Source organism: Puntigrus tetrazona, chromosome 11 (genome assembly GCF_018831695.1).
Source record: "Puntigrus tetrazona isolate hp1 chromosome 11, ASM1883169v1, whole genome shotgun sequence".
Classification (NCBI taxonomy): domain Eukaryota; kingdom Metazoa; phylum Chordata; class Actinopteri; order Cypriniformes; family Cyprinidae; genus Puntigrus; species Puntigrus tetrazona.
The window spans coordinates 1,618,693-1,643,415 of NC_056709.1; the positions used below are offsets into that span (position 1 = coordinate 1,618,693).

At 37.7% G+C, this 24,723-nt stretch overlaps 2 protein-coding genes across 2 annotated transcripts; both read left to right on the forward strand.

The window, feature by feature from the left end:
- Positions 1-13,134: 13,134 nt before the first annotated feature.
- igfbp6a (insulin-like growth factor binding protein 6a) lies at positions 13,135-15,012 on the forward strand. Its single transcript, XM_043252681.1, has 4 exons — positions 13,135-13,593; positions 14,034-14,071; positions 14,168-14,287; positions 14,444-15,012. Exons 1-4 carry the CDS (start codon positions 13,257-13,259, stop codon positions 14,555-14,557), a joined length of 609 nt encoding a protein of 202 aa, XP_043108616.1. The 5' UTR covers positions 13,135-13,256; the 3' UTR covers positions 14,558-15,012.
- Positions 15,013-17,194: 2,182 nt separating this feature from the next.
- Positions 17,195-24,544, forward strand: pip4k2cb (phosphatidylinositol-5-phosphate 4-kinase, type II, gamma b). Its single transcript, XM_043252526.1, has 10 exons — positions 17,195-17,696; positions 17,898-17,995; positions 18,537-18,633; positions 19,570-19,719; positions 20,336-20,482; positions 20,680-20,718; positions 22,422-22,535; positions 23,509-23,773; positions 23,989-24,092; positions 24,221-24,544. Exons 1-10 carry the CDS (start codon positions 17,541-17,543, stop codon positions 24,299-24,301), a joined length of 1,251 nt encoding a protein of 416 aa, XP_043108461.1. The 5' UTR covers positions 17,195-17,540; the 3' UTR covers positions 24,302-24,544.
- The last annotated feature ends 179 nt before the right edge of the window (positions 24,545-24,723 follow it).

Below are 24,723 nucleotides of genomic sequence, written 5' to 3' on the forward strand. Positions count from 1 at the left end.
TCTAGTGCTGGGCTTGAGTTCACCTTAATTAATTCAAAAGGAAGACCTGAAGTCTAAGCCAAGACTGTGAGCAAAACAAGGTGAATTGAACTCTTAACTGAAACTATAACCTCTGCAAGGTGTCTACAAGTCCATAATAAGAGCACATATCACACATGAGTCTCCAGTTATGGTTTGCATCATGTTAAAGACATTGATGATTACATACAGAACATCCCAACTGAACTCACTCTTCAACCTTCCACCAATGCTGTCTCTGATCGCATTGTGCAAAAACATGCTCTATACATACCTGTCTTCACAGTGTACCTGAAACTCTAAATCCAAACATAATAGAATGGTAACCTTTTATTTTAAGGTTTGATTTGAAAAAACTAAAGGTGTTCATTAATGACTTTAGTCATTTATCCTGGTTCTTTCAACACTGAAAGAACAAGACTCACAGATCAGGCTACAGATCATTTTCTTATTTAGTGCCCAAACTCTGGAACAATCTACCTAACATGGTTCAGGAGGCATACATGCTCTGTCGTTTTGAATCTAGATTAAACCCATCTCTGTCCATATCCAGGCCAGAGTGTTTTATCAGTTCCTGGAGACGACCTCTACATCCCTTCATGTCAATGTGGACCATGTCAAGTAGATATCTGATTTTCTAAGCCTATTTGTATGTGATGAATGGAATCCATTAGTATTTTGTTCTTCTAAATGGAGGGTACCTCGAAAATATGTGCCATATTTGCTTCATGTGCACTCATATGACTTGCTATGTAGCCGCAAGAAAATTATGTCCTCACAGTGCTCACAACAAGAGAATGTGCACAGTCCTTGCTTGAACACAAGCCCAAGCCTGTAACTAGTGACTATTTTGTAAAGAATACAGAATGTGGTGTGTCAAATACAATATCTCCTTTAAAGTATTATATATATATATATATATATATATATATATATATATATATATATATATATATATATATATATATATATATATATATATATATATATACACATGTATTTTTGCTGAATTGTAAAATATATAATACTGTAGAATTACATAAAACAGAGAAGCTGTAAGACATATTTTAAAGGCAAAAACCTACAATAACTCAAATAATTTTAATTGCATTGTCATTTAGCAGACTCTTTTATCCAAAGTGACTTGGATAATGGAAGAAACAAAAAGCAATGATATGCAACTGTATATTATTTGTATAATCACATAATTCAAATCATTAATTGTATAATAATCCAAAAAATAAATCTGATAGAATAGAAAAAATAGAGCATTGTTAGATACATTTTTAGCTTTTTGTTAATTGTATAATAAATAAAAAAGAAAACAAAAGAAATAGTGAAGCTAGCGATTTTTTAAGAGAATTAGCAGTTAATAAATGAATAGAGTGGTACAAAAAAGGTACAATTTAGTGCATTTAAATAGTACATATACTACTACTAGTACTCTGATACTTGTATACTTACTATATAAAGTATATTTAAAATATACTTGAACATTGCTTTACTTTACTTAAGTATACTTAATAAAATAAACTTGAAGAGCACTTTTTTTTGATATACAATACAAGACCAAACACGAATTCAGCACATCTCAACACACTAAACAAAACGAGCATTTCCTAGTTAAACAGTAATTATACCAGAAATAAATACACTAATGACTAATTGACTCTGCCCTCAAAGAGTATTTCTTTACCGTTTTTTGCTAGCGCTTGAACACACTTTACCGCTTATCACAACAAAGGTTCAAACAATCTCTTACTCATACACACGTCTACAAAAGTAAGCTGTTTGCTGCTAAATGAATATAAACATATACGACCGAAAATAGTGCAATGCAGTTTTTCAGCAGAGCTCCACAATCCCTCTAATGCAGAGACACCACTGGAAATTATGCGATAATTAAGCACATTATTTCTGATTGCGCCGATAATTTTATCCACATCACTCAATATATTTTCCTGAGTTATGCATCCAAGGAAAGAACGCTGATTTTATGCCCGACATGCATATGCCTCAGTATCTCTGCAGGCCTCTTCTGTTGTTGGGAGAGGAGTCGTAAGGGAAACCGACTGAGCACTTTCCACCTCTAGAAGGAAAAAAAAATACTGAAACAATTGGACTTTTTCAGAATGGTGGAAAGAACAATATCACAAAACAGATGTAGCCACTTTTAAGTTAATTATATTCTATTATTACTAACATTAAATCCGAAATCCAGAAGATTTGATTAATTCCTGGAGTAACTATGCTAATGCATTTTCCCCGCAACCCTCAATATATGATCACGCTAACTGCATGCCACTCAACAACCCTGCAAAACAAGACACACTCACACCTGCTTCACTCATGCCTACGTCCTCTTTTTTGTTTGGTGTGACGTGTCAGACCAGACCTTTGACTGACAGAGTAACTTCAGGTCTCTATCCACCTTATTTCTCAACATCTTGCATATTTTCTGTCAATGTGCAAGACTTCCGGTTCATTAACTGCTGTGGTCAATTAACAAGAAGGATAACAAAGTGCAGTAAACATTAAAATGGTTTGCAACCAATGTTTTCATTATTAGGATAAAATACTGTATTCAAATAATATTATATATATCACACTTTTAGGTTCATGTCCACGTTTACTCCACAGTTTACAGAAGGTTGAACGTAGAATAAATACTTTATAAAACCACATTTTTGGTTTATAAATCCACGCTAAACAATCTCACAGATCAGTGATAACCATTAGATTTGAAATGCGGGGTGATGATGGTGTGAGACTGAGGCGTCGGGGCACACTGGAAGACATCTGGAGAGTCTTCTCTCGGGCTCCAAGAAGGAAAATAGCAGGCCTCGAATTCATCTTTGGAACATCTCGCCGAAAACAGCTGGTCTTAAAAGTGCCAGATTCATGTCACGTCTTTCAATTCCACAGGATTGCCCGTGTCTCTTACTTTCAAGGAAAACCTTTTCATGAGCCAGTGTACACTGATGACGTGTCCTCCTTTCAGATTTCAGACGCAATATATCTTGCCTCCATTTCCCTTTCTGATATTAATTGATTTGCTGCACCTGTTCAGTTGAAAGCGAAAGTGAAAGTAATTGCCATATGGTTTCCGGCACTGCTCTACCAACTGAAAAACAACAACATATGATTGTTTAGAAAACGCAGATTAATAATCATTTCTTAAAATAGCATAATACTATATCCAGTCTTTGGGTAACACATTTGCAGGTGTATGTTGCACATCCAGTTTGATCGTTGCTTTACAATACGGCGCCTTTTCATTTTGGTGCTATTTTTGCACTAAACTTATTTTGTACACTAGGCTTTCTTTTTTAATGGATGCAACACGGCAGATGAGGACCGGCTCGATCCATAATAATCAACAAAAACAAGCAGATACTCATTCCGTTTCAACTCTGTGGCAAAGGGCCCATGGTGTCAGTTCTCATCATTTTGTTTGGACAGGTGTTAGTTATTTCTTGTAGTTTTCCAGATGGCTTTTTTTAATATTCAGGTCTATTTTTGCAGTGTCACTCACGCTCAATTAAAGCGACAGCACACCCCTGATGGACTAAATAAACATGATTTCACACACATACACAAACAAAAAGCATGCACGGATACTTGTTCACTAAACAGTGCTCAACAGGAATGTCTTATTGTTTGATAACAGCCCAAATGTATTACTGTGTTATTATAGTCTGTAATTATACAGTGTGGCTATAAGGCTGGGGAAGGGGCATTACATTTAATATGTGTTTTGTATTTTGTGCTTATAAGAAAATGAATCCTGGAACACGTGATTATTATTCGAATACGAAATAAATACAAACTCAACGGACTAATAAATGCATGCGTGACAGATCAATCTTTTTCCATCATGTTTGGACATTGCCAAAGGTTTTCTGGTTGGAAAGTGAATAATGCATCTGTGAAACATTAGTGACACTTTTAGAAATGTGTGTTTGGACTATGAAAATAAGTTCCACGGGAAGAAAGAATGGTGGGCAATGCTTAGACAGAACAGCCAATCACTGCACAGTACTTGAGATATGGATGAAGATACACTTCCAAGACACACTCCTAGTACCATGTCTCATTCCTGCAAGAGAAGGGATGCTAACAGCTCAACAGATTCTGATATTCGCTAGCTATTAAGATGTTAAAATGTTAAATCATTATTGAGCAACAAAATAATTCAGGCCTGCGGTGTTACAGGTGTCATCCGTCATTTCGTTAAAAATCCACTGGGGATAAAAATATTAAGGTAAAGTATTATTATGACATGGTTGTAACTGGATCAGTAAACTTATTTGGGAGAATTAATACGGCTGAAATCCATTCTTTCAGACTATCCACACACCCATGTTTATATAACATTGCACACAAACTGACCTGGGGAAAAATTAGCAAAATGCCAACGCAACTTTGTGTCTTTTATAATTGTCCTTCCTATTTTTTTGTCTTAGACAAATTGTTAAATCAAGTTACATTAAAATCCTCTATTAACCCTTAAATATGTTGTATAAGACTGCACACACAGCGGCTTTTATAGACTTGATGGAAGGGATATGAATTGAGCATGTAGGTGAAACAATGATAAAAGTGATGTTTAAATGTGGAAAGATGCCCGGATGCCATATCCACATGTGCTACTCTGTTGTTCATTTCAAACAGCTTCTGTTTTTCTCTGAAGGCCTTCCCTTAGATGTTGAAACATGGCCGCAAAGACACCACTGAATGTAAGCATCAGTGAGGTCAGACTGTAATGTTAGGCAATTGGGCCTGGCTTGCCTTTGGGGTTCCAGTACAATCTAAAGGCGTTCAAAGGTGGTTAGGCCCGGTCCTGCCAAACCAAGATTCGTGGTTTATTCTGGACTTTCCCAGTTTCTGTTGATAAAAGCTTAAAACGTATGAAGCAAACCTTGTGTCACATATTTAAAACAATGCAAGGTAAGAGGATGTGAAAAATATAAATAAATACATAAATGAAGCTCATTATTTCAGCTGACAGTCTCCCAGCACCTCCCTTTCAAGCCGGAGAGTTAGACTTTTATGTTTCTTTCTCTCTTTCCTTCCTTTTCTGTCCCTCACATCTTTCTCTTATTTCTTTTTGTCCAGCGTTTATTAAAAACAGAACTACGATTTTCATGCTACTTTGTTCAGTTCTGTCCCTTTCACTTATCCATAACACCCAAAGCCATCACAGCAGGACAGTTGATGGTGCAATACAGAATTACAAAGATCTGATTATTGCTCACCACACCTTTCTATCCTCCTAAGGCAAAGGTTACCTGTCTTCTCCTGTTAGCTTTTCCTCCAACCTTTCAAACCCATTAGACAGCAGTGCAGACAGATCCCTACATTTTATCTTTAATGTTAACCACAGATGTAAGGTGTGGACAGAGCTTGACTTTGTTTTGTTGACCTGCTGCCCTGGCAACAAGCACACTGCAGCAGCCAGACATCTACTGATCATTTTTCATCTATAATTTTTTTTTTGTTCTGTATGTTTAAGCGCGAGAGCGTCTTATTATTATTTTTTCTTTCTTTCAGGTAGGCATTTCAGGGCTCTCGCTCAATCACTTCGAAATGAATGCGTACCGCCGCTGCTACCAGATTACGTGCCGCCCAACCTTTAATGGGATTCTTGTTGACCCTTGGAAATGTTGAGTGATGCGTTAATGGCTTTGGTCTAATAAATTCTAAAAGCTGCTATTTTAATTCTAGTGAAAACAATATATGAGTGTGTGCTTGCATATGTGCGTGCGCATTCTGACCATTCCATCTCTAAATTCGTACATGTAGATAACAGAAACGATGTTTCAGTTTTGTCTCTAAGGAGTTCCCGAAAGCTGTCTTATGCTTGAAGTAGCCCTGATCCTTTAGACTTCAGACTGAGGTGAACTCCCTGGTGATTCTACAGTCCAAGTATGCAACATGCAATACAGAGCTCCAAATAAAGTCCACCTTACACCATCTTTGAGTCAAGTTTCCGTGTGCTAAATTTGTTTGACACATGGCACATGCAATTCGCTATTGAATGCTGAGGTCACTGGCTCCATTGTTAAAAAATGTCACTCTGTCTGCTATGAGGAGCGTGACCACTATGAAACACAATATCCAAGGAAAATATTTGTTATTTGTATAAGCCCAATGGAGGACATATTGGGAGATTCCTGTGACATGGAGTATATGACCAGTGGAAAGACCAGTGCACGGTGTATTGATGTTAAGCGTAAACACAGATAAAGTTTTATGCATTTAGTGGATAAAATGTTGTGCTGCTCCATTTGTGAGAATGGGTGTCATTTAAAAAAGATGTTAATCACTGGAAACTAGTTCTTGAGGAAACACCATGAAATACGAACAAGCTTCCATACACAAAGCAAGGAAGCAATTATCCTCCTAATGGTTAAATGACATGAAATATTTCAGAGACGTTGAGAACCTTCTGCACGTGTGAAAGGCTGTATTCTTTCTAAAACTATTTAAACATTTGAACAACTAGTTAAACAGATGTTTTAAGAATAATTCAGCGGCATTTGTCTATTCAATAAGTGTTTCGTCTAGTTTAAAAAAGGACAAAAAACAATACATACAACTACTATCCTTTTTAGTTAATCTCAGTGGATGTTGCTCAATTAGTCCATGATCATCTGAAGCATATGATGTGAAATCTGCCATCTTTGGGAACAACTTAATTTAAGCCAATCATCCTGTAAATGCCCAGCAAGTGTTAAATAATAGAGAAAACTTCTAATTTTTCCCCTTGTTTTGCTTGATTTGTTTCACAATGCCATAAAATACGTTTTTTGTCTAAATGGTTCCATAAAGAACCTTTAATATCTAAATACCTTTACTGTTTCACAAAATGTTCTTTGTGGTGAAAGAAAGATTAGAAAGAGATGGTTCTTTCAAGAGCCTTTAATTTAATGGCTCTTTGTGGAACCAAAAATGGTTCTTCTATGGCATCACTGTGAAGAACCTCTTGTATATGAACTATGGGTTTGCAGTACTGCTTGGTTATATCATATCATTAGTTAGAGTATTACCAGCTGTGTCTAAACAGTTGGGTAAACAGTTCTTTGGATAGAAGGACTTGGAATTTTTTACAGATGACAAGGAGATCAATGAATGACATAGAAACCAGGAGAATACTGGAACCAGAAGAGAACACAAGAGGTAAGTACAATGGTAAGTATCAGCCACTATAACTCAGGAGAGATATAGTGAGCCCGCTTCATACAAACGAGACCAGACATTGAGGGAGCTGAGGTGTGTGCTTTTATACTGTGACGGGTGATGAGGGGATGCAGTGCAGGTGCAGCTGAATTCAGGTGATTGTGATTGCTGGTATTTGCTGGTGGAACTAGAGTCCCCAGTTGACCAGGTATACCAGACAATCACTATGACGCCAGGACTCCAATATCTCCTTCACCTTATAAACCGATCCCTCCTTAAGGATCATTCTCAAAGGTTCCTCTTTCTGGCCAGGCTCTGTGGTAACAGATAAAGGTTTGTGAAATGGTTTGAGAAAAGAAATGTGAAATGTGGGATGAATTATTTATTGAGGAGGAAGTTGTTTGATAATGGTGAAGGGGCCAACAAATCTGGGACTAAGTTTTCTTCTAGGCAGGTGTAGGCAAATATCCCTCATGGAAAGCCCTATCTTCTGTCCAGGTTGATACTCAGGATTCTCTGCAATTCCCTTCAATGGTAACAGACGACAGAAATTTAAGAAACCATCAAAAATGACCAGAATGCAAGTGTTACCTTCAGACGGGGGCAGATCGTTTATGAAATCCACTTCTAGGTGTGACCATGGGTGGTTCGGAAAGGATAGTGGTAGTAGCTTGCCTGCTGGTAGATGACGTGGACTATTTGCCATGGCACACTCCTTGCATCCTCTCACATACCTTCTTTCATCCCTTGCCATATCAGGCCACCAGAAGTGATATAATAGCAATGAGTGGGTATTGTTTTGCCCAAAGAGATGTGCATAGAGTGGATCAATGGAGTGAGTTGTGAATGTGGAACATACTTAAAACCTGGAGGGCAGCCCGGCGGATTAAGGCAACTGGAGGAGATGTCCAATGTATGGGGCTCACAATGACTTTAGAGGGTAAGATGGTTGAGGGTTCCCAGGGCGGCGATATGAGATGGTGAAATTGATCCTTGAGAAGAAAATACGCCCATCTGTCCTGTCGGAAATTCATTTAGCATCTCTGAGATATTACTAATCTTATGATCAGTCAGAACCTGGAATGGATGAGCCCCTCCCTCTAGCTAGCGCCTCCACTCTTCCAGGGCTAGTTTGATAGCCAACAGCTCTCTGTTCCCGATGTTGTAGTTCTTCTCTGCTGGGTTGAGCTTCCCGGAGAAGTAGGTGCATGGATGGGGTAGAGCTGGTTTCCCTGCTGCTGTGATAGCACCACTCCAACCCCAGAGGTAGATACATCCACTTCCATCATGAACAAGAACCAGGACAGAGAATTGGGTTTTTGGGATTTGGTAATGGTATTGTAATTGTGTATGAAACGTCTCTAGATGTTTGCAAATACTAGGAATTACTGGTTCCTTGACTGTAGTGGGTTCTAGCTATGTGGAGATTGCCTTTACTTTACCCTCATCCACCTGCACACCCCTACAGTTGATGACAGGTAGAAATTTAAATTTTTGTTGGTTAACTAACTGATTAAAACAATCTCCTGCTCCCATGGCACCAACTGGCATAGCAATGTAACCAGATTTTTTTATTTTATTTTTTTAAAAAAAAAAGAAAAAAATGCATATGCATGAGTCCCAATTAATTATTTGAAGTGGGTTGGAAGCTTACCTGTTTAGCTGATGCATTGTAATGCTTAATGATTAATAATGAGTATGTGATTAGTTATATGGAGTATTATATGGAGTGCACAGTTAATGATGGCTCTTAAATATTTTAAATACGATGTGTTGAATACCTACTAAGACTTCCATAATGTTTTGACCCTGGATGCTTACAGAAGGATAATATTTCAGTTTTGTGCCAGATATATCATAAGCTTTCAAAATTTCAAAATAACTCCATTTATATTATCACAGTTTTAGATTACATTGTCTGGAGAGTTTTTCAGTGTCCAAATTTTGTTTGTATTCTATTCATTATAAAGGGGCATATTATAACCTCGATAATGAAAACATTTACATGTTAATGTACATTTACATGTAGATTATATTGTAAATTAATGTATTAACATCTGATATCTAAATGTATTTACAAATAAATGAAATTAAGTATTATTAAAGTACTATTGCTTGTTTGTTTATTCCAGTAGTTATACCAGTCTTCTTTAACTGATGATATGTTTACAAAGAATGTTAAAATGACTTGCATGGAATGCTCCCTAAAGGTTCCCATAATGTTTAATTAATTGTCCTGTGAATGTCCTCGTTCTGTCCTTTGAAAATCCTGCAAATGCTTCCTTTGCAGACATACTTCTAGACATCCCACAAACATACTTACGACGTCCTCATGATGTCTAAAGAACCCTACATGAAGTGCATTTTAGCGCAGAGATACAATGGCTCGTCGTTCTGATTGGATAATCCACGAGCATAAAATCATTGAGAAGATAAAGCATGCGTTGCAGTTCACAGTTGTTAAGAATCCAACACTGCGCTTCTGACCGCGTGTCAACATTTTTTACTACTGCAACAACGAAAAGTAAGCCTAACTGAAAAATACATTTAGTTCCTTCATTGAACACCACATAAATGCCACTCTGATGAACGTAAAGGCATAATTTCAAAGGTGTCCAAGATGTCTGCCTTCGAAAGCCATGCACCCTGTCCTGCTTGTTTAATAACCTTAATAACATAGTCGACGGTGGAATAAAAGAGACAAACGGGAGCTAAAAGAATGAGACTGTTGATACTTTGAGCAGTGTCTTTATGAAGGGCAGATAAGTAGAAAATTAAACACTTTTTTAGGAGTGGTGACTCCTAAAGGATTAATTCGACAATTTTTAAAAGGAGTTTTATCGAATGACCTGATCATGAATCCTTTCTTAACTTAACCTAAAGATTTTGGGTTCCTTTGATGCAGAAAGCTCATTTTTACAAACAAAGGGACAATTAGGCAACCAGGACAACCCTGCAAGAAAACTATGGATGAGATTCTCATTATTAAATAATAACAATTATAAATAAACAAAATAGTGGTTGGGATGGTTTCTCATTGAACTCAGCGAGCGTAATGTTTTTGAAAACCGGTGGTCACTGTCTTTGAGCATAATAGACAGATCACCGCAGTCTACAACCTGTCAATGAAATGATAGCATAGCTAAAAATGTACTACGAGCAAATTTGAATCATGTTTTGCGCTTTTAACCTCGGATCTCCAAACACGTCTTTTAACTAATAGATATCGTTCTAGCTTGAGGTGTTGCGATATTTCTCCTCCCAATATCATAAAGCGATAACTCAATAAATGTTATCTCCTCAGTCACATGGACTCTGCCCTTGCAGAGTATAACTTTGAACATGATTTCTAGAACACAGATACGATATATTTGACTTAGAACTGAGTTGAAGAAGCGTTTCAAGCAAGGAAATTAACACAAACACATACTAAACATTAACGTGAACTTATAAGCCATTCAATGGTTCAAGATACATCAACAATGATTGATTAGCACATGATAGTTAAGTCGTGTTTAGATGAGTTGGTTCTCATCAGGAGTTGGGGAGGTTGGGGATGACCCATCCCTGGAGTTTGTGATCCTGATTACTATCATGAGTTTACATGTGATGATCATGCTGTGCATCTCTTTGACCATTAATCTTAATTACTTGCACCAAAATTGACAATCTCCTTCCAGAGTTGGGATTATCGATAAGTCATCTTTTGTGTTAATGTTGCGAGATGGTCCGTGAAAAGAGTCTGGATCAGCTTGTTTCCATCTGCCTGCTGATGGGAATAACAGCGTTATAAATAAACTGCTGTTACTAAAGGGCGAAACTGATGCACGTACGACAATCTTATTGGCTGGCAGCGCTCATGTATTGTCGTTTTGATTTCTGCAAATCAATTGGTGCGAACGCCGACAACGTGATTAATACTCATGAACCCAGCAACTCATCAATCCAAGTGCGTTTTATATCATTTTTAGTAGTAAAATTCGCAGTATCACAATTGCTTTTGTATCATAATTATTTAAATGACAAAACAATATCTTAAGCACCTCAATCATCTTATAATGCTAAATTAGCACTAAATGCTATGGTGATTCTGTTCCCAAGGTGTCCATAGAAAGTTGATAATATTTACAGTAATAAATTTAATTTGATAGGTGTCTCTCACATTGTCCCAAAGACACATTAAAATGGTTCAGATTAGTGCACAATGTTATATAATAATAATTTATTCTATTTAGCGTCCCTTTCATGCATTTCACATTTATATTGAGGACATCCAATGTATTTGACATAGCTGAATAGTTACTTTCCCTGGTAGTTAGTTACTTTTATAGTGATGTAATTCAGTTACTGTTAGTGAGAAGTAACTAGCAACTATTACTTTTTGTCCAACACTGCTGGGGTCTAATTTTACGACCTATTCTCTTATGCCTCTTTGTGGATTTTCAGCTCCTCGTGTTTCAATGTTCCAGTCAAACCTTTAAGTAATGTTTTTTTTACTGATGGGGGGGTTGGGGTTGTCTGTGTGACCTTTTTCACCCATGATGACTTTGCATCCCTGTCCTTTTTATATAGGTGACTTGCACGCCTGTATCAGTAGAGATGAAGCCGGTTGCCAACAACATGTATATAAACCATGGCAGGAATACTAAGACATTGTCTGACAAAGCACATACACAGCATGTTTCCTTGGATATCAGTGAAATGTTTAAAAAAAATTTTGGTTGGAGGGAAAGCCCTTGTTCATTTTTCCCCATGTCACTCAGAAACACCTGTGATGTGGTGCTCATTTTCCTACTTGAGGCAATTAATTATGACATCATTGCGATGGGGAAATCAGTGCAATGACAGATCAAGGGTGAAGTTCTCGAAAAACAAGCTTAAAGTCATTAAGCGATCAACCATGACTTCATGAAAAAGGATTTCGCTCATTTGCGTGTGTATGTGTGTGATTTGGGAGGGAAAAAAACATGGAGACAATTGAGAAAAAAAAAAATGTATATATGCAATAGAGCAATTTGTTATAGTAGCCCAAGTCTTGGCAATGTGTGGCCGTTCCTGTGGGTGCGAGACATTTTTGTCTTGCTGCCAAAACATAATATAATACACCATCATACATCCTAAGGTAAGTAGCACTTGATGCTAAACATCCAGGAATCAAAGGAAACGTAGACCCCAACTTTTTTAAAACTAAAAAAAAAGTTTTCTTGTTGACAAACTAGAACTTCACTAGTTGTTCTAAAACCATCTAAAACTGATCTAAAAATGATCTAATATTTCATAGAGTTTGTGCAAACTAAATCTAATATACCAGTCTAGAGATAAAACATTATTTACTTATAGGTCTAACTATACCCATCACTTCAGAGGCAGTGAAGGTCAAAGATAATTAAAAAATAGCCACAAGATATCAATGATTAAAAAAAAGAATGTGACAGAACTTCTGCAAGCAGAAATTACAAGAGCTATAAGGTTTCCTCAAAGTATTGAAAGCCTGGGTAGATTGTAGATAACACTGGTTCTGCACTGCTTTTAGGAAAATCACAAATCTCAAGTTTTGTCTCTATATGTCAGATGCTTTGTGAAAGACAACGTCTCAATTTTGTTATGTTACACCTAGAGAAAGCTATCTGTTAGCATCCCCGTTCTTTATACTGTATGCGTCATTGGAAACATGCAATATTACATGTTCGCATAATTCATGAATTCAAACCAGCTCAATTTGGGTATAACTTTTGAAATGGAGCTGTTGCAGAAAAGGGAGGGATGCAGTTATAAAGTAACTCCACCTCTTATCTAACGCCCAGCATATGCTGCTCTCTCAGCCTCCCACCCCTAAACCATCTCAGCTCTTTAAAAGCAGCCCATGTTGTATTTTTGGGCAATTTTTATCTAATTACTTACTTTTTTATTACCTGATGTCTCCTGCACATCTACACTGCTTTCACTGAATATTAAAGCGGGACATCGATAGCCAAAAAGAAGCGGAAGAGAGAAGACCATTCACTGAAATAAAAAAAAGGCTTTCGATCTTCTGAGGTTTTCTGAATTGGACAAAGATGGTTGCTTTTCATTATTTGCTAACACTTTTGGTTATCGTTCAGCTCAGCTTAAATGGCTCCAACTCCCTTGTATTAGGCTTAAAGAGTATCTGTACGTTGTGTAATGGGCCCTCAGGGGAACCCAAGGGCCACAGAGGTGATCGTTTGTCAGGGGAGGAGACCACGGCCGTGTTGGCATTGGGTGAACCCTGTGGGGTTTACACTCTTCCGTGCGCTCAGGGTCTTCGGTGTATCCCTCCTCTCGGAGAGCAAAGTCCCCTTCAGGCACTGCTTCAGGGACGAGGGATCTGCAAAAACATCAAAAGTACCTTTACTGACATCCATCCGCCTACAGGTAAGACTGCTCTCGTGCATCTCCTAAAACTAAGATGAAATTGATTATTCTTAAAATGATTTTGTCTGGCTAAATACGTTTTGAGGAACTAAGACAATTGCATACACTAGAAAGAAATTAAATGCAGTTTGCATAAAATTGTGAATGTTTCACTTGGACGCGTACAAGCATTTATAATACCACATATAGCTAAAAAAAAACATTTTACTGAGTTTTTAAATGTTTAAATGCTAAATGCTTATCTGTACAATTACCAGTATGTTTTTTTTCTATAATGGTAAGAATGACTGTTATAACATTATTTTACAGTCCATGGCATGTTTGAACCTTTTTCCTGAATTAATATTTTAAGTACAACCACCTATATGTCCTTAAATTAAACAAAAGCTGATTTCATTTAATACCGCAAACATATTAAAACGACAAGCATTATGTTTCAGACTATCATCCATCAACCAACGAAAACAGTTTTGAAAAGGTAATCTTTTTGAATTCTAGTACATTGCTATTCTCCATAAATATTGATGTAACGTTTCTTAGTCAGAAAGGAAAATGTTTTTTTTTCATTCTATAGGGTCCTTGTCGCAAACTGCTTAACACAGTCCTCCAAAGTATAGATCTCACGATTATTCATTCGATTCCGGATATCTACATCCCCAACTGTGACAGACAAGGCTTCTTCAGGAGAAAACAGGTGTGTAGAGTACACAAGAGCTTCAGTTAAAACAGCTCCGATGAATACGCATTCACGAACACATTTGTAAATCAGTTTAGCTCACTGTAACCATGTTAACCGTTCTCTACTAACAACGATGTAGCTCATGTCTTCGTTCTGACCTTCTTGAAACAGTGTCGGTCATCGAGAGGAATGCAAAGAGGACATTGCTGGTGTGTTGACGAGAAGGGATCGAAAATATCATCCCGTAAAAGGAGCGATGGAACTATTTCGTGCAACATTGCCTGAGATTTGTGATTCAGCTCGACATCTGATGTACACACGGACCTGAAATCTCTGTAGTAGGGACTGAGAGAGAGAGAGAGATGACAGACACTGAGTACTCGATGACCACAAAGCAAGCAGAATATTTACAATCATTCATCTCCCTCTGGTTGTGAAGAATATGTTTGCAGCGCTGTGTCATTAGTTTGGCTCCATTATTTCTGAACTATATATATACTATATATATATATTGTTCTAAATACTATATAGAAAAAAAGATGATGTACTCCATGAGGAAATATCATTAATGGGCTGTTAATGAACTATGCAGTATATATTTTTTTCAAATTACATATATTTATGTCACATACATATTAGCTGCTTATATATTAATATAATTAATTAATATATTAATTGTCCTTTCGGTATACATTTAACTGCCTTTACTTTTTTTTAACACTACTACTATGTATCCCGTTCTCATGTTCCGCATCTGATTTGCTGATTTTTGCTGTGAGATGTTGCCTCACTGTTACAAGACAAGTGGTTTCCCACTGCGAGAACCACGAGCGGTCCTGTCTTAGGTGGAGTTCTCTGGATACATCTTTAACCCTGCAGCAGGACTCTGGTGACTTTCAGTCAGTACAAATGTTTCTTAACTAAGTTATTGTAACTGTGACCTTCATTGCCTTCTGCCTGTAAACTGTTTTAAGGACTGTTCAGCAGGTGCGTGTGCAATAATTATTTATATTGTTTATGATGCATTGAAAATACTGTTTAAACCCTTCTCAATAAAGATCCGTAAAGCTTATTTAAATTGTGCTTAAAATTTCTTTCATTTCTTTCTTTCGTTTTGGTTTTGCTGACACAAAATATCAAATGTTGTATCTGAAAAGAGGACTTCGGAGCAATGAGCAATAATCCGGTTCTTTTGGCATTGTTGTTGCTTTAGAAGTGGCTTGGTAGTCCTTTTCCTAAAGACTCTTGGTTTACTTTGATAGAACACTCTGTAAACGTCCACCCCTTTCAGTGATGACCTTTTGTCACTCACCCTCTTTGTGGAGGACGTCAGTGATTGTCCTCTGGACCACTGCAGAGTCGGAAGTCTTCCCGATTATTGCGGTTTCAGAAAAACAAGGGATATTTATACCGCAGAGCTGGTCAGTTAATAAAACTCAAATGTAATTATTCTAATGGATACTGGATTTTTGACGTTCATGTTCAAATCGTCAAATCTGAAACACGAAAAAATGCGTGCAACATTTTACATTTGCATGCAGTGAATCTAAAATACATCCGAAAGTTTCACTTTTTGATACAAGTTACAAGAAAAAATGACAAGCTCCAACCTTGATCAAATTCACCAGCCCGTAGCTTTTTGGTGATCTTAAAGACATTGGTTATCTTGTGTTTGATTAGGGTTGGAAATAACTCTTCGGGAAGGTTGAGCTCAAAGTGGAGAAACCAGCGATGAACAGGCACGAACAGAAACGTGAGTGGAAATGCGATTGTTAAGACGACTGCCTAACAAATGCTAACACGCTACGTTGCATGGTTTTTAGATTAAAAGTGAACAGTCAAATTAATCCAATTAGTTTGATAGATAATATCAGGAGTATGGAGGATGAAATCAATATTTTTATTCAATTGTAAATTTTGTGTGTGTGTGTGTGTGTGTGTGTGTGTGCTTTTTGCATCAACTTAATTTGAAAGTGGCACGGTTGCGCTGGACACGAGGCTTAGAATGAACTTAAATGGGTTTAATCTCAAGGTAGCAAAATAAAGGTACAAACGGCAGGCAGGTAGAACAGGCAGGCAGGACAAACACAGGTATAGACATTGGGTATGGACCTTGACGATCGGACAAACAGAACTCAAAACACAGGACTTAAATACACAGAGGATAGATATAAATGGAGGATGAAATCAATATTTTTATTCAATTGTAACTTTTGTGTGTGTGTGTGTGTGTGTGTGTGTGCTTTTGCATCAACTTAATTTGAAGTGTACACGGCTGCAGACACGAGGCTTAGAATACAAATGGGTTTAATCTAAGGTAGCAAAATAAAGGAGGGCAGGTAGAACAGGCAGGCAGGACAAACACAGGTATAGACATTGGGTATGGACCTTGACGATCGGACAAACAGAACTCAAAACACAGGACTTAAATACACAGGGTAAATTGACTACACTGACGAGACACGGCTGCAGACAATAATACAATTAACACGGAGGGAAGGCAGGGCACAGGGAGCACATGGCACGAGACGAAAAACATAAACAAAGAGTCCAGAGACGTGACAGAAAGACTAATTCTAACTCAATTCTCAATAGTTGTTGAATTTAATTAATACTGTATTATTGTTTGTAATCTGTTGCCACAATATTTTTTTTTATTTAATTTTGATTAGATGCAGTGTATTTTTAAAGTTGTAAGTTGATGGCCTATTTTTTTATATAAAATATTATATTTTACAAAAACCTTTCGCTTTTTTATCTGCATAAAAAAACATTGACATGCTGCTTTTTGCATGTTTTACAAATGTTAGAGTTTTTTTCTGCACAAATGCCCTATATGCAGCTCAGTTCTATTGGTAGCCTAACCTCACACATTTGACTGTGTCATCAAAACAAACTACCTCATTGGCTGCCTCGCGGCGCACAGCAGTGCATCTCTTCTGCTCTTTTACCAGCACTGAACTTCAGAAAACTCTTATTAGTGAAAACTGTTTGACTGCTTTTTGAAAATGAGGTAAATTCATCCAGAAGCTAAAGTACTCTTTTCCAAAAGAAACGCTAATCAGGCATGTGACTGTTTTGGATCAAGTTACGAGAAGGTTAATTCTCTCCAGTTTCATCTGAAGCTGGTCAGCGAAGCCGTTTATCCTCTACAGTACACTTTCACTGGGTTGCTGTCTTCATATACTGGGACTTCAAGACATTCATCATCACTAGTGAGAGGACAAGTTGTTTTTGTCTATTATTATCTGAGTATAATTCTGCGATTATGTCTTCTCCTGGTAAGACGGGGACGGTTTCAAACTCAGCGAGAAGACTTTCACGAACAAAAAGCAAGAAAAAACATTTTGTGCATCAAAAAGTGGAGGTATTTTGGGCCAGCGATCCCGTCCTGACTGTGTTTATGTGGGGCATCAATCACACGGTATGTTATGGCGAACATTTATTTTACAACTGAAAAAAAATGATACACTGTTTTTTCTTGAGTGCTTGAAAATGATATGTGGCTCAAGTGTAATGAATATTGTTTATTCTTGTTATGTCGGTGGGAGAGAATTTTTTATTTAATATCAACACCAGCATGAACATGGCAAAATTTCAACCTTTTTATCATTTTAACCTGCAGATAAACGACCTCTTTCAAGTGCCCATGCCAGTAATGCTACTTCCAGATGACTTCAAAGCCAACATAAAAATGAAAGTCAATAACCACTTATTCAACAAGTATGTATTCAACTGTTTTTTACATTTAGTGCATTAGACTCGTGTCATGGTGAAGGAATATTTGGCAGTGGTTTGGTTTGGTTTACATAGATAAATGGCAAATATGAAGTATTAATCTAGACATATCTGGGCTCACAGTCACAGTTTGCATGGCTGCACTTTGAACTGCGCAAAGCTTTTTAAAACTCATAATCCTTTTGATAATGAGGGGGATTTATTGACAAAACTTGTGACCTCACTTAAATGCAATTATTTAGCACACGGCATGCCACACAAAATGGAGTATTTGTAAATATTCAATGCTACGCTGTATATAGACAGCATATGTGACTGTAAGGGGTTTCTGCAGTAAACACAAATGTAAAAAAAACTAACTAAATTAGTTACATAAATTAAATTCGAGGGTAAGTTGTCTTTGTCAATTCCACGTTCACTGGTTTAATTAAAACAAACTTTGTGTTTATATATGCATATTTGTGTGGTATGTGGATTTATTAGATTTTTCACTGTTCAAATCCACAATTGATTTGTGTGTTTTCAGGGAAAACCTCCCTGGACATTTCAAGTTTAAGGAGTACTGCCCACTGGTGTTCAGGAACTTAAGAGAGCGATTTGGAGTTGAACATCAGGACTTTCTGGTATGAATTATCGGTACAGTTCATGTCTGACGGCATGAAAAGCGAAAATATTTTATTTTATTTCTCATCTGTACTTAGTCAAGGTTCACACATCACGATATTTTGCTGTGAGTTTTCAAAAGCCTTATTTGCATGAATCAGGTCAGGTAGGCCCGCTGATTGGTGTTTTTTGGATCATGTGCTCAAGTACATTTGCATGGTGGCTATCATTTGCTTTTATGTTTGCATGAGGCACGTGCCAGTTTATTCAGCATTGTGTAGATCTGCTTATAAAATGTGCGTCCTTGATTTATTTTATTTTAGAATTCGTATCTAAATGTATTGCACGGAGTCTCATGTCGAAGCGTGCTGCACACAGAATCTACATTTTAACCACAGAGCGTGTTCTATAGAAAATCATTACTTTTAATATTTACATACTTCAGTGTTCAAGGATTTTGACTTCTTTCCCATTCTTTCCAGCACAGTCAATGGAAGATCCCACTGGACAACTCACTCAATCTCTTGTAATTTAAATATCACTAACCCAAACCTCTTTGCAGAGACCTTGGCGTTAGTGATTATTGCCAGTATGTGATGTTCATTTGGGTTCTCTCTCTACACCTGACGGATACAGTTATGAGAAAGGATGAGGTTTTGATTTTTCCCAGTTTTGTTCCATGTGTTTCTTTAAAGCTTTAAAAACTTCAAAGTCGGCCGCCAAAGTTTTGTCCTGGCCAATGCTGAAACAACCATGGACTGCCTGCAGTGTGCAAAGAGCTCAGCACAATGCTTAGCTCCTCGGTGAAGATACCTGTCTCACATAGAGAACGATAAATAAGGGATAATGTATATGCACCGGCACAAAGCGTAGTGGGTGAAGCATCACAAAGACATGCATTGACTTTGAACGACCATTATATGCTGTTTCCCTATGTTTCTCTATGTGTATTTCAGGTTTCTCTTACACGTAGTCCTCCAGCAAAGGATGGCAAGAGTCAGGAAGTGGGACTGGCGTTGACATCATATGACCGAACACTAATTGTCAAGCAAATCTCCAGTGAGGAGGTGGAGGACATGCACAACATCCTTTCAGAGTACCACCAGGTATTGGCCAAAGCTTCTTAAGTCAGGTTGTTTAATAAGAAATAAATGGCTGGCAGTTGGTAACTCTTAAAGAATTGGTTCATTTAACAAACTAACCCAAGCTACACGAAATTCTTCAAACCTTTTGAATAATGTTGGAACGGAGCGAACGAGACTAGAACAACACTCAGTGGTGAGTGAGAGAAAGTCCAAGGCTTATATAGTGTGTACTTGAACGCATCTGTGCAATGGACTATGGGAAATGAAGTCCAGGGTGATGTGCAACAGTCTGTGTGGTGTGATAGTCCATGTGGTGGATAATCAGAGCTTGTGCTCAACAAATGAAGGTTCACTGACCGAATGGCAAACGTACTTTGTTCTCTTTTCCCTATAATTACAATGGCTGGCAATTTATCCTTAAAGTAGTGCCAGCGGCACATGCACTATTAAGTCCTATCATAGTTTTGTTTGATGAATAAAATCCATAAAACTGCAGCTATGGGGTGATGTTTAGATGGATGGATTTCTCCAGACACACCAAGCAAAGATAAAGCTAGACTTTAACTAACTAAAGCTAAACCAAAACAGGCCAGTACTTCTTATTCCCTTTTCTCTTATTTATTTTTTTTCATCTCAGCACATCGTAACGTGTCACGGTAGCACGCTACTTCCCCAGTTCCTTGGCTTGTACCGTGTGACTGTGGACAATGAAGACGCCTACCTTTTAGTCATGAGAAATATGTTCAGCCACCGACTAACTGTCCACAGGAAATATGACCTTAAGGTAAATAAATTCTTTACCCATACTCTACATTTGTAATTACTGCTTTATCAATTTGTTATTGAGCTGTCATGGTGAGGAATATAGAGGCTTGCTTTGTTGCTGTTTGGTGACTACGTGTAGAAAAGTTATTGTTTTTCAGTCATTTAAGGCAGTCTATTAAATTGAATTGCTAATTTATTTAATTATAATTTGTATAGGGGTCACTGGTTTCTCGAGAAGCAAGCGATAAAGAGAAGGTAAGAACACGAAAGCATAATTACATAATTGCAAATCATGTTGTTTATCCAGAACATTTATGTTACAATGTACTTTTTCTGTAGCAACTTACAGCAACGTTGCAATAACAACAGGTTATATGTTCGATTCCCAGGGAACGCATGTAAAATATTGTGGACTTGCAGCACCCATTCAATCAATCAACTTTTAATCTGTATGATACTGCCACTTCCAGTCGTAGGAAAACAAGGAATTATGTTATGTTTGCATCATAAGTGCCCGTTTCAAACACTAACTTACATACAGCACCTTTGAGCATTGCATTTTTCACACATTTAGTGTGCAGACTTTCTTCAAGCGTTGCACCTTTTGGAATTTTTCGTATACGCTCCGGTCATTTGGACTGGTTTAAAGGCACGCCGTGTTCCTGGCTGTTCACGCGCTGAGGAGCAACTACAGTGACCTTTTCGACTGAACTGTGCTCGGCGGTGAGCTGCATTACAGCTTACAGGGTCTGCGGGTTTTGTAGGGGAGTTAGCAGGCACATTTTAAGAGGATCACCTCTGTCACCCAGGAAACAAAGAATGCATATAAGAGAGTAAGAATGTCTTAATTCTATCACTTGCGCAATCGAACAATAGCCTCATTCGCCCCGACTTCTCTTTGAAAGGTTTCTGTAGCAAGCAACCACACAGGGGTTAGCATTTGGGTATGCAGGCGCATTTCTAAATACTGAAAAAGTTTTTGTTTTTTAAAATGCAAACTGGCCAGCAGCAGACGAGTCGGGCACGTGTTCCATTTATAACCTTCTCAAATCAACTACTAATTCTAATAAAATCTAAAGAACGGTGCTGCTGACAGATGTTTAAAAGATATAGCCTACTCTTAGCAAATCTGAAAATGCCTTCTAAAATGATGCTCCTTCTCTGGTCACATCAGTTTGACCACAGTAGCAGTTCATGCAGACTTTTTTGGGGTCATATCCTCATGACAACGATGAATTAATAATCCCCAAGAGAGGATCTATGACTTCTGGAAGCAGATCTTTTAATAGTTTAGATGGAATAGGGTCTAACGTGCATGCTGTTGGTTTAAATGATTAAGTTTGTGCAATTCTTCCTCTCCTATAATAGAGAATGAGTGAAAGTTTTCCTCTGGGGATCTATCTGATGCGATACGGATACAGCGATTATCATTTTAGCCCTTCTTTGAAGTAAAGTCGTTTATAATGTCGTTGTCTTTGGGAACGTCAGCACTTTAAGTTTTGTTAATTTAGTCATTTAATGCTTTTCTGTAGGAAAGGGTACTATCCCGATATCTCTAGTTTGTTTTTCCAGGCTGTTCTCATCGTGTTTTCTTTCTTAAGCGTAAAGGAGCAACTGCATTTAAAGTGCTAAAAAAAGAGAGAGTACATAGTTTCTGTTAAATCATACATTTTTATTCTGCACTATTGGATGTGTTGAGGAATTGAGATAAACCAGGAAGAGTATGCATCTTGTTGCAGAGGTATAAAATGTATTTCTTGAAGAAATGATGTTTACGTGCGATCGTGTACAGCTTGATAGTTCTTCTCATGTGTATATGTTTTCCTGCTGAAATCTAAACGCTTTGTCTTTTAAAGAAGCATTTGAAGAATTGTACTGTATGCCGTGTGCTTTTCACTTATAAGCTGCTATGGTTTTCTCAAAATGCACAGTTTGTTAATATCATTCGTAAACCCCAGGGGAAAGAACTGCCGACCTTCAAGGACGTAGATTTCAGAAATAACATGCAGCGAGTGTACATCAGTGAAGAGGAGAAAGAAAAGCTTCTGGATAAGCTGAACAGAGATGTAGAGGTGAGACGATTTGCATTTATTACATTTGACTTGCTTTGAATTATAATGCATTGTATGTGAAAATATTTCATTATACGTTTCAAACTGAGAAGCCGAGGTCATTTTCTCACCCAATACATTTTTCCTGCTAAACTTACAGGAAAAACCCTAAACTGACATTCCCATGTTTTTTCTTACCGATTATGTTTATTATAGGGTTGTGTGTTACATGTAATGTTGTTAAATGCTTCACCATGATGGTGTTCAGTGTTTGTGTGAATGACACCGAGCTCCTTCTATATATATTGTATTTAAAAGCTGCTTGTGTTGGGCTTTGGTTCGTCGCGTAACTTATTCATCACCGCCTGCTTTCGGTGGTTATCGGTGTATTTCAAAGGCAGAAAACAGATTTCGGTACTGTAACAGGTTGGTATATTAACATCATGGGCCCTATTTAACATATCTAAACCCAAAGTCTAACGCGCTAATGGGTGTTTTTTGGGGAGTAACGTGCAATAAACCAATTGTGTGCCATTCCCTTTATAAGCAGAGGGGCGTCTTCTACTGCGCCATTGACTTTAGACCAGTTTTGAGGTCTTTTTTCAGTTCTTCAAAATAGCAAGTCGCCACCAAAATGCGCCTGAACACACTTGGGAACAAAAATGGCCGCAAATGCACTTGCTAGTTAAACGACGAGAAAATGAGAACTGCGTCGGACGGAAACCAGTAAGCACACTCGCACTGGTGTAAGATAGGGCTTATAATCAGTTAATGAAAATACGGTATTTAACTTAAAAGCGTAAAAAACGTTACCGTATTTTTCTAGTCTAATTGCGGCGACCACAGCTGCCTGTTTTTTTACCGTAACTGTATTATGGAATTTACTTTGCGCACCGTATATATGCTGTATGCCCTCTCGCAATAGGAAATACCTAAATTACGTTCTATAACAAAAGCTTACATAAAAGGGACGTGTTGTATGTGTTTCGGCAAGTTTCTTGCGCGACTGAAGATCATGGACTACAGCCTGCTGCTGGGCATTCATGACGTCGGGAGGGCAGAGCAAGAGGAAGCGGAAGAAATGAAAGACTCTTTGAGCGAAGAGGAGGAGGATTCGGAGAATGACCTGTCCCACACGGCTGTGGGGTCTTTTGGGACGTCACCTGAGGGCATCGCGGGGTACATGAGCTCTTATAAACCTCTCGGTCCGGGAGAGTTTGACCCTTACGTTGACGTGTACGCCATCCAGAGCGCAGTCGGTGAGTCACAGTCTGTAAAGGGGTTTAATAGGTCGCATGCAAACTGAATAAATACCATTTTCAACATTTATAATCTTGAACCTGTTTTAAACGCCCGATGGCTTTCAGGGCAGATCTTTGGGGCTTGTTATCGAAGTGCTTCAGATTTGTTTAAACCCTTTCGGTTGAGTTCAGCTCTTTTTATTTGTTCTTGTGTTTGTCTCTGCTCAATCTAGGTGCCCCGCACAGAGAGGTGTACTTCATGGGTCTCATAAACATCCTGAGCCAGTATGATACCAAGAAGAAAGCAGCCCATGCAGCAAAAACGGTCAAGCACGGAGTAAGGGACACTTTATGAACAGACGCCGTGAATGGAGCTTACATGTTCTTTACACTTTTATTGCAAAAAGACTAAACTGAGCTAATACTCTGCGTTTTTCATTTTGCTCTTTTTCTTTCAATTTAAAGGCTGGAGCTGAAATCTCTGCAGTTCATCCCGAGCAGTACGCCAGGCGCTTCAGAGAATTCGTTGCAAACATCTTTGCCTGATCGAGAGCATTTGAAATATATTCTTACAAAATGTAATGCGCGTAAAAAAAAAACAAAAAAAAAAACACGTTGATTTGGAGATGGTGGTTTGTGCGATTTATGATTATTAAATTATTTGAAAAGCATTATTTAATGATATATATTTTTTAAATATAGAATAAAAATCGTCATGATCAATAAATCGGCTTGAATCTTATATTAAAACTCTGATTTGCAATAAAATGTGATAATACAAATATTAAATGTGACTCCTGCTATGGATTTGCAGTCATTTTTTCTGACATTTTCTGCAGGGTTTTCAAATACCGAATACACTCTCAGAAATAAAGGTACAATTTAGGTTCTAATATGTACATTTTAAGTACTAATATGTGTCTTTAAAGTACCAAAATGGACCGTTTAGGTGCAAACTTTTTTTTCTG